The sequence below is a fragment of the Melopsittacus undulatus genome, chromosome 18, assembly GCF_012275295.1.
Source record: "Melopsittacus undulatus isolate bMelUnd1 chromosome 18, bMelUnd1.mat.Z, whole genome shotgun sequence".
Classification (NCBI taxonomy): Eukaryota; Metazoa; Chordata; class Aves; order Psittaciformes; family Psittaculidae; genus Melopsittacus; species Melopsittacus undulatus.
Window position 1 is genome coordinate 36,117 of NC_047544.1, and position 10,537 is coordinate 46,653.

At 56.3% G+C, this 10,537-nt stretch overlaps 2 protein-coding genes across 2 annotated transcripts; both read left to right on the forward strand.

Moving 5' to 3' along the window:
* Window positions 1-2,715: 2,715 nt before the first annotated feature.
* LOC117437159 (uncharacterized) lies at window positions 2,716-8,002 on the forward strand. Its single transcript, XM_034070582.1, has 10 exons — window positions 2,716-3,857; window positions 4,087-4,193; window positions 4,472-4,523; window positions 5,239-5,306; window positions 5,898-5,959; window positions 6,157-6,197; window positions 6,516-6,612; window positions 7,114-7,198; window positions 7,757-7,869; window positions 7,946-8,002. The coding sequence occupies exons 1-10, from the start codon at window positions 3,745-3,747 to the stop codon at window positions 8,000-8,002; spliced, it is 795 nt and encodes a 264-aa protein (XP_033926473.1). The 5' UTR covers window positions 2,716-3,744.
* Window positions 8,003-8,446: 444 nt separating this feature from the next.
* LOC117437133 (sperm-associated antigen 4 protein-like) lies at window positions 8,447-9,975 on the forward strand. The gene is made up of 3 exons (XM_034070471.1): window positions 8,447-8,593; window positions 8,959-9,048; window positions 9,837-9,975. The coding sequence occupies exons 1-3, from the start codon at window positions 8,582-8,584 to the stop codon at window positions 9,960-9,962; spliced, it is 228 nt and encodes a 75-aa protein (XP_033926362.1). The 5' UTR covers window positions 8,447-8,581; the 3' UTR covers window positions 9,963-9,975.
* Window positions 9,976-10,537: the final 562 nt, after the last annotated feature.

A 10,537-nucleotide genomic window follows, 5' to 3' on the forward strand; every position in this document is an offset into this window, starting at 1 on the left:
CGGCGGACCCGGGCCCATGGAGGTGGGAAGCTGGCACTGAGGCTCGGCCGGCAGGGGGTTGGGAGAAGTCGGGGAGGGCGCTGGGGGGGGCACGAACCGTGCGGGAGGGCGCCGGGCCGGAGGGCGCCTGGCGGGCGTGCGGGACCGCAGCGCAAACCAGCCCCCCCCCGCGCCCAGCGCCGCTCCCAGCAGCGATCCCTGCCCCAGGCAGCTCAGCAGCACTGCCAGCGCCAGGGGCAGCGCCACGGGCTCGGCAGCGCCATCGCTTCCGACCGCAGCGGCAACGGCCACCGGCCCGGAACGCGGGACCTCGGCACCCGCCGCCTTCTCCAGCTCGTGGCCCTGTTCCACCGCACCCCCGTTCCAGCTGCTGCTACTGACAGCCCTGGGCCACCCGCGGCCCTGACCCCCACTGGCCCTGGGCCACCTCTGTCCTTAGCCCACCCTCGCCTCTGTGCCTGCAGCTGCCACAGCCCTGCTGGGCCCTAGCAGGCAGGCACCACGGCAGGGACCGTGACATGGACCCCACAGAGCACCATTCCCCTGAGCATCTCCCTGCCCATCACCCCCACGGGCCAGCTCAGGGGCACCCGACTTCCCGGGAGGGAGCAGGGCACACAGGGAATCACACGTGGGAAATACGAATTCACTTCTCTGAACAAGATAACAAGGTTTTAGTCAGGGACAAAGTCAATAAAGCAAAAGCAAACAGCTCTGGGTGCGTGACTGTAGCCAGAGGCGCAAGTGATCAGTATTTGTTACAGGTTTATATGCTTTCACAATTCCATCAGTCACAGACATATTCATAATCCCTGCATATACGCAGGGAACATTAAGTCCAGTAATTTAGTATCAAACACTCCCTTGCCGCCTTCCAGGTTTCCTGCTCTTGCAGGGCCTTCCGCAGAGCCTGGATGACTCTCCCCCATGACTGAAGATGTTTCCCACTACCTGAGGACATTGTCTCCTCAGCTAATGCATTAGTACATTTATCCCAAGATTCTGGGTGGAGAATATCCACCGGTTGGGCAATAGCCCCAATTTTCACAAGTCTCTCAACAATGAGAGTAAAATCTTTAGGTTTACAATCAATATCCCACTGCTTCTGTAATTCTGATACGACCTTCACAAGAGCTTCCATCCTCCTTGCGGGTCCGGGAGCATCCTCCCTCTGCCAGGCTGGTCCAGCCGCTCCGGCCACCGTTCACCCGTCCAGGCGATTCCCGACCCCCTGTGTTCCTGACTCCCGGGCTTCCCGGGTTCACTTGGGTTCCCTGCTGTTGGCCTCCCAAGTGTCCGCCAGGTACCTGCCTTGCAGCTTCCTGGGTTTTGGCACCAGTTGTTGCCTTCGAGAGGCGTGAGGACCTGGTTCAGGAACAGCACGACGGCCCCTTGGGCCGCTCGCTCCAAATGCTCACAGACACCAATGTGGTGGACGGCAAATGGTGTTTATTGAGACAGAACATGGTGTTATATAGCCTAGGTTTACGATGTCGTTTCCGTCTGCTTGCGTCGTAAAACTGGTATCATCACCTAAATGCTATTGGCTACGTGGAGAGGGGTCTTATCTTTCCGTACAGCACGGTATCTTCCGGCCACCAGGCCCTATCTGCCTACAGGTTACATATGCCTTGACATCACATTGCCTCTAATGAATGCTGAACACACATCATGAAGGTTTGTAGTTGTATGGGTCAGCTAAGGGGGAGTGCTCCACGCAAAATAAATCAACCATATGTGAATGCCATCTACATCTGATTCACTCATGGTTGGTCCAAGTTAAACTTGCACTGAAAAAAAACTTTCACTGTTCAGGCAGAAAGTGTTTTCTACAGGGCTTACAGAGCAGATTCTTCCCAATCATATGGCTACTGGAATTAACAATTGATAATGTAAATGCTAACTCAAGATCCACAGTTTCTGTCAAGATATTAGGACATATCCTAGCTTAGCCTCCAAGTCAGTGCTTTCAGGGTAACTTATTTGCTACAGAAGGTTCCAGAATGTGTCTACCACAGTGAAGAAAGTGGCCAGATGATGGTAAAGACTAAAAGAAAACAGACTGATGGTACAGGTGAATCCCAAGTCATTCATGCCAGACCAGTAAAGGATCACTTGCTGTTGTTAGGTTTTTAGGAATACCACCATGTTGCAGCACCATGTTTTAAATAAAATCCGTCAGGCAATCCTCACATGACAAGATCAGCATCACTTTGGTATCTCTTTGGTATCCCTCCCAGGACTCCTCCTTGCCCTCCCCGAGAGCCCCCAGGGCAAAGCCAGACTTGGCAGAGACAGCAGCCCTGGCAGCAAGCCCGGCCTAGGCCCAGAGTCACCCCTGCCTCCAGCATGGCTTCAGCCACCTTTGCTGACATCAGTCCAGCTTCCTGCACGAGGCAGCTGGACATGCAAGTGTCCAGGCATCTGGGGGTGGTGAAGGGGAACAGACAAAGGAGCCCTGACAGCCACAGTCCTATGGTGTCTGCCCACTGCTCCAACACAAAAGCAGTCTCCAACAGCCCCCAAAACCAGATCCCCCTATCTCCCAGTGCCCCTCACCTCCCAGCACTACCACCTCCCAGTACCGCCTGCCTCCCAGGACCATCTTTCTCCCCAGGACTCAGAGCAGGGGTCTCTAAGCAGAACTGTCCCTGCCCCCTCACCATCCCTTGGGTAAACTGGGCTGGCAATGATCCCTCTTCCTGGGGCATGAAGGATCCCGGGATTGGGGAACAGTGGGAGGTGGGAGGACAGCTGCAGTGTACTGGCAGGTGGGGATAGTGCCGGGTGACTGGGATCTTCAGTCACGAGAGGCAGCGGGGAGCACTGGTGAATGCTGGGCACTGGGAGATGAGGGTTCGGCTGGATGGAGTGCTGGGGTGGTCACAACGCCCAGCTACAGCCCACCCCATTTCCCATGCACTGCAGGCCCCTGTCTGGTTCAGTCCCCAGCCATGGCCTCCCCAGTGCAGACAACAGAGCAGAACATCCCCTGCCCTGGCCACCAGCCTGCCACTGCCTGGGGCCACCATACCCACACAGATCACTGCAGTCCCACTCTGCAGAGCTGCCTCCAGGTGCTGGGTGCCAATGACTCTGTCCCCAGCAAGGCTCTGGCTGCAGCCGCCTCGCTGGATGGCACTTAGACACTGGTCACCCAAGGCCCTTGTCCCCAAGGGATGTGCCTTCAATGCCCTCATCCTTGGCCAGGCCAACTCTGTCCCCAAGCAGGATGTGGCCATCCGGAGGGACTCGGAGAAGCAGACGCTTGTCCACAGGCAGCCACTTGGAGCTAATTGCAGGGACAACAGAGTTCCCATGGCAACAGGAGAGATGTTTGTTCTTGTCATCCCTCCTCTGTGTGTGTGTGGCTGAGAAGCTGTATTTGCCCAGGGCCAGGAAGTGCTGGGGTGGTCACAGTGCCCAGCTCCAGCTCACCCTGTTTCCCATGCACTGCAAGCCCCAGTCTGGTCCAGGCCCCGTGTTGCCCAGGGGAGCCCAGATGCAGCCCTGCTCAGCCCCACTGTGACATCAGAGCCGCCGCTCTTGAGTCAGAGCTGGGCACCCATAAAGCGCTGTGGGGCAGGGAAGGAGCCCACAGCTGCAGGTGACTGTTGCCCTGGGCACGGATCCTCCTGTGGAAGGGCAGCGTGGAGCTGGTGCTGGAGCCGGTTTTGCCTGAGGAGCCCTGACTGCTGAAGCTTAGGAGGAAGAGCTGAGCAGGGAGGCTGCCTGTGCCCAGAGATGGCAAGGAGAAAGGCACCACAGAAAATGGCCTTAAATGTCTCCTTGGAGAGGGAGACTGACCAACGGTCAGCAGGAGAGGCTGGAGGGCAGAGCCACGGCCAGGGGAGTAGGTACGAAGTTGGCTGCTCGTGCATGGGGCATCAGGCTTGGACAGTAGCTGGGACATGGCCTAATACAGCCATGGTCATGGATCAGCACGGGGAAGCTGACGGACGCTTCTGCACAAGAGCCCTGTGCGTTGCCAAGCTCCCTTCTGGTGGGCCTAGGCTGAAAGCATGGCTTGCTCTGCCAGCAAGCACTGCGAGCAATCGGCATCTTCTTTTCTTCTCCCTCCCGCAGGAGCCTCTTCACAGAGGTGGAGCTGAGGAACCGCTTTTCTCAGCCCACTCCCAGCTCATCCGCTCGAGGGCCACCAGAGCCTCATGGCAGGGCCACAGCGCTTGCAAGTAAGCTCAGCACTGGTTCTTGCTGTGAAGTCCTTGGGGTGAGCTCAGAGAGCTGCACTGTGCCCCAAGTCTGGCACAGTCACAGGTGGCTGGAGAGATGCAGGCTGCCCTCCTCTTCACCCCAGAGAGGTGGTGCCTCGGACTCGGTGCTTGCCTCCCTGCAGGGAGCCAAAACACTCTTGGCTGAGCAGCCTGGAGAAGAGACCTCGAGAGAGGCCTAACTCCTCTCTGCTTTCTTTGCCCGGGGATGGTCCTCAGCCTTGTTTGCATTCCGGCAGGTACCCTTGCATCCCTGTGGAGATCCCTGCTGACCATGTGCATCTTCACTGTGTATGTACTACCCTGTTTCTGCTGTTGGGCTTTTGGGGAGGCGGTAGCCTCATGCTGCAGGGGTCAGGGTGCAGGGAGGGAGGGGGTGAGAATTGGGCTGTGCTGCCGGCTGTGCTTCAAGCAGTGGGGACTGCTGCTGCTGCCGCCAACTTCTTCCTCTTCCTCCACTGCAGGCTGCATCTTTGCTGTAAAGCAAAGATGGGGAAAGGAATATGGATGTACTGCATGTTTCTGTGTTGGGCACGGGGAGAAAGGAGATGTCTGAGGGCCAGTGCAAGCAAAGGGCAGAGCAAGGGGTGTTTCTCAGCCAGCTTCCCACTCTCATGAGCACTGCTCGTGTTGTGGCCATTCTCAGGGAGAGCCAAGTGTAAAGCCCCTGGGCAGTCTCACTGCCACACATTTGCCAGAGGCCCAGACTTGGGTCATGGTGGCACAGACTGCTGTGTAGGCAGACGCAGGGGTGCAGAGCCGCAAGTCTTGATTTGCTCAACCTCTTTACTTGCTGGGAGTAGTGAGTCCTGGAGGTTCTTTCGGGGAAGAGCTGCTGCAGTTTGGAAAGGTGTGGACAGAAAGTGTTCCTGTTGGGCGCTTCCCTGGCAACCGTCTGTCAGCAGCAGGCTTCCAAAACAGTGGCTTTCCTGCCTGGCAGTGGTAACCCAGCTGGTTTGCTCCAAACCTGGCTCATTGACAGACATGGGAAACTGTCCTTTTTCAGGCAACAGATGGCTGTGCACAAGAAGAGGTGCTTGAAATTCATTGTCTTCTTGCTTCTGATGGTTCTTGGTGAGTCTGCGTGAGCAAACGTTTGAGAGTGACAGCCTGGTTGTGCTGGATGCCAGCTTTGCTTTTTGGCCCATGTGTGGAAACTCGCATGGTCCAAGTGCTTCTGGAGTACGTCCTTGACGAGGACTTGCTTTCAAGTACCAGTAAGACTGGTAGCCTCCCAGCCGTGCTGCCACACTGGCCACAGGACCAAAGGGCTTGCTTAGTCTGCAAGCCTGCGAAAGAAGGGAGTATGTATTTCCATGCCTGTACTGGGGGATACCCAGAGGGGCTGTGCAGGGTGACTGATGCCCCTCCTGATACCTCTCCTGGCTGCTGCAGCCTGGTCTCGGGGCTCACAGGAGCAGTAAGGGGAAACGGGGAATAGCTCTGGCTCACCGAGCACACCTGAAGCTCATGGCTACACAATGCCCTGAAGCCTGTGGTGATGGCTTCCGGTCAGAGGCACGTCCTCTCTCTGCACCCCATGTTGCTCACCTCCTCAGCTTACCTGCTGCCCCATCCACAAGGCAACCAGGAGGAGACCACGGCACTGCAGGGATCACTTGCAACCCAGGTCAAGTAACTGTCTCTCGGTCATGTCAATTGCAGCTGGTGTTTACTGTGGGACCTCACTGCCGGTGTGGACGATGCGAGCAAAGGCACAGAGAGAGGTTGGTGACCCTTTGGGACAGGCAGCTCCTGCAAGGGAGCATTGCTGACAGTGGCTGGCTAAATCATGGGCTTTTCTGTGTCCACGAGTGGCCCAAAGAAGCAGTAGCTTTTGCCGGGGCTTCCTAGGGAAGCCTCTCCTGGGAAGCCCCAGCAGCTCTGGTGGTGAATACTCTAATACAGCATTTTTCCCTTTCAGGATCTGTCATGGGCATCCGCAGCAGAAACAAAGATGCTGAGGTAAGAGATGTTTCCTGAGCTGGAATTGGATCTGTGCAGAAGCATCAGCCAACCTGTCGTGGTTTAAGCCCAGCTGGTAACTCAGAACCATGCAGCCGCCCCCTCACTCCCCCTCTTCTCTCTCCCCCTGCTCCCCGAGGGATGGGGAGGAGAATCCAAGACATGTAACTCCCATGGGTTGAGAACAGTCCAGTAACTAAGGTATAACACAAAGCACTGCTGCTACCACAGTAATAATAATGATGAAGGGAATGACAAGGGAAGAGAATACAACCGTTCACCATCCGCCGACCGGTTCCTGCTTTCCTGTTCCTGCAGGAATTTGCAAACCACTTGGACAGAGCAAACCCAAAAGTTGCAGCTTGTGCTGGAGGAGTTGGCTCAGCTGAGGGTGGAGATAAGCAGTTGGAAGAAGGTAACCCTGCATTTTGAAGAAGGCTGGGCTGGGCAGAAGCCCTGAGGAAGCACTACTTGGGATTAGTAGTGGGCTCAGCCTTCTGAGCGCAGCAAGCCAGCCTTTGCCAGGGGATAGCTTTGGCACTGCCCAGGCCCTTCTCTGGGGCCAGGTTAAGTGGTGCTTCAGGCAGTGGGGGGGCTTCCAACATCCTTCCCTTGGCATGGGCACCTCCGGCTGCTCTGGCTGGGCCCTGAGCAGCAGTGAGACCCAGACCCACTTCCATAGCCAGCCATCGTGGACATGGCCTGAGCGTGGAAGGTGGGAACAAGGGAGTGAGGACCCCATGGCCGTGGGCACAGATGTTGTGCTCGTGGCTCACATCAGCTGCAGTCTCTCAGCTTACTGGACAAGGCTTGCCTCGTGTTTCTGACATTGACCCTTTGCCTTTCTGGGTGCTGGTAGCCATGCTGAACTGCTGCTGATGTGCTCATTTTCTGTGCTTGTTTGTGTCTTTCCCAGGAGAGGCAGGAGGTGAACCAGGCAGCACTGAAGCTGGCTTTGGAAACCTACTTTGAAAGATATGACTGGGCCCTGAAAAGTTCTGGTATGCACACAGCATCCCATTCTCCTTGCCATGTGCTTGTCTGTAGCACTCCCCAGAGGAAGATGTCCTCCAGGTTCTGCTCTCCAAAGCAGGGGAGCTGAAAGCAGGGGACCTTCATGAGGTCCGAGAGCAGGTCTGTGGCAGTGGCTCTCTTGGATTCCCTCCTGGTCCCACCTCTGCACAGGTGCCACTGGCACTGCCCCCCCACCCCCCCCCCACCCCATTCCAGGGCTGATGGAGGGGCTCCCTTCCTCATCACTGTATTTGGAAAGGGAATGGAGGGGTTATCCTGTATTGTCCACACAGCAAAGCAAGCCCTTGGCTTTGGTCTGCTGTCATTCACCAGCACCCCCAGACCTTCTGCTTGTGGTGCTGAGAGGAGCAGACACCAGGCATATGGGTGCTGTCATGCTGCACAGCTAGGCACCCCTGCCTGCATGGAGATGAGGAGAGGACTGACAGACATGGAGCCATCCAGCAGCATCAAAAAGAGGCTCTGAGCACAGCGTCCTCCTGGTCTGTGGCCTCTTGCAGTCACCTGCTCTCCCTTCCTTACAGGTGCTGTCATTGACATGCAGAGAACTTCGAAGACATATGACTGCAAAGACAATTGGGTGTGCAAGGTTGTATGGTTCTTCCACACTTTCAACCCTCCTGATACGATTTTAAAGGTATTGCAGCAGAAATCACCAGTGCATGTTTCCTTCCTGCAAAGCTGGGGACTGACCTTAGGGGTTGTCCTCTCAGTCCAATGGTAATGCTCAAGCCCACAGTGCTGATCTGTTGCCTGAATCCAAAGCTTGAGCTCAGGCCTGGGCTTGACAGAAAGCAGTGGTTCCCCTCCGGAGGGGAACAGAGCTCAACTACTGCATCTTGCCCACAGTCCTCAGGCACAGCTGGGGGAATGACTTACTCCCTGGTGACCTCATTTCCATACTCACCTCTAACAGTACTTTTGTGGGGTGGGAGGCAGGGGGTCCTCTGCAGAGCCACTGGGCAGAGAGCTGTATCTGTAAGGCCCTGACTAGGTTGGCTTAGTGACAGGTATTCTCCTCTTTCCATAATACTGAGGGGCTGCTGCTTTTGTCCATTTCCTCACACGTGCATCATTTGCAAGCTGGAATAGACCCCACAGACACACCAGCACCTGTGCTTCAAGCTACAATGAGCAGCTGTGTTGAACTGAGCATGGGCTCACGTTTCCTTGCTCTCACTTTCTGATTGCAGCCGGATACGTCGCCAGGAAACTGCTGGCCTTTACAAGGGCAACAGGGCCAGGTGGTCATCAGGTTGGCAGCACGAGTCCATCTGACTGCTGTCAGTGTGCAGCACATCTACAAAGAGGTCTCTCCATCTGGGACCGTCACCAGCGCCCCCCGAGACATGGCTGTGTTTGTAAGTCTCTGCTCTGTGCTTCTGCCTGGCATGTGGCCCCCAGGAATAGCGGTGACTGGAACTTGCTTGCTCTGTGCATCCTTGGAGGTTCGGGTACTGCTTTCTCCTAAGCTCTGCAATGCACTTGCAGGATACTTCAGGGGGTCTGGAGGTTCCATCCCTCTCAAGACTCATTCTGGGGAGAGCACCTCAGGGCTCTTGAATAAAACACAAGGTGGAGACAGTGCTTAACTGCTGCTAGAGCCCCAGGAGAGGCTGAGTAGATAACAGCCCATGCAGTATGTGCTGATCCAGCACATACAAACATCCTCTTTGTTGGGACAAGTCTGAGCTTCTCTCCTTCCTCCCTGTGCTTTTCCCTGGAGGGATTGAATGCAGACAGAGAAGAAGAAACTCTCCTTGGGATGTTCGAGTACAACGTGGCAAAAGAGGCCCTTCAGACCTTCCCTCTGAAGGTACGGTCCATGCACGAGGGCAAGCTGCCCAGGAGAAAACCAGGAGTGCCTGCAAGGCCGTGGGAGGAAGAGCGTGAATGCTCTCTCCCCTGGCACAGGGGCCCAGAGCACTGCCCAGGAGGCCTGGTGGAGTTGGGAGGACTGAGTAGCGTGTGGTGGTGGTAGCAGCAACGGGTTTGCAAGGGCAGGGTTGTTCCTGTGGGAGCTGAAGTGCTGAGAGAGCCCTGGTGCAGCTGCTGCCTTCAGCAGAGCCAGCTGCACACGTGGCCTCTCCACCAAAGCAACATCTTTGTGCCAGGAAAAATAGGGATGCCTTGGGGGGAAAGCTGCCAGGGCAGCATTGTCACTGCACCCCGTGGCCTGCTGACAGGCTGGGCAGTGTCCTTTCCTCCCAGCACAACACGTGTCTTTTCTCCTGCTGCCCTCACACCTGCCAGGAGGAAGGCAGAGAGGATATCGAGCACTTCATGGGGTTTCACACCAAGTGTCTCACGCATAGGAGGACCTCCCCAGCCTCTCTGTCAGCACAGAGCAAGCTGCAGAGGGAAAGGGGCAAAGGGAAGGAGGCGCAGTCCCCAGCAGGCCAGGTTGCACAGGGTGCCTTCTCCCTTCCCATTCCTCCAGGCTCTGCAGAAGCCCCGGTACCAGCAGTGAGCCTCAGATGCCTACAGCCACTCCTACCCACTTTTGGAAGCTTGCTCCTGAGCAGGAGCAGGGCTGGCAGGGGCAGAAACATCAATTGCCCTGTCACACTTAATGCCTCAGGTTTTTTGTCTCTCTCTTCACAGAACACACACAGAGCCTTTTCACACATCAAACTGGTTGTGAAGAGCAACTGGGGGTACCCAGACTACACCTGCATTTATCGAGTGCAGGCTCATGGAAAGATGGCAGAACCAGAAAACCTCAACTGAAACCAGAGAAGAACACCAATAAAGAGGAGGAATGGGGGAGGAGGGATCCATGGTTTGTCAGATCAGAGTGGTGTAGAAGATCTGTCTCCAAAGTAGGGTGTGCGGGAAGGTCCGTTGGGGATGGGTAGAGCACCCGCAGACATGGCTACAGGGCAGCCTGCAGGCAGCGGGTGTGGGTCACCAACAGTCCTTGGCACAGCTCCTTGGGGCTGCCAGGGGCTTGTGAGCTCTCCCTTTTAATTTCCCAGTGGCGGGGCTGGAGGAGCATCAGATTCCCCACTGCACCATCAAAGGGGTGTATGTGATGGCTGCCTTCTCCTGGGGGTGGTTTCAGGGCTGTGCAGCCAGGTGTGCAGCCGGGGGCACCCAGGGTTGTCCTTCCAAGCAGGGTCCCTGCACTCCAAGGGCTGTGTGTTGGAGCAGTCTGGGGGAAGTCATCTTCCTGCTGACAGAGCCAGCAGAGGGCAGCTGAGACCAAAGCTGATGGACAGATGGGATCTGCCGAAAAGCTCTTTGATATCTCGTGTGAATTTCACCTGACACAAAACCCCCGGACGTGCTCCCCCCATGTTCCT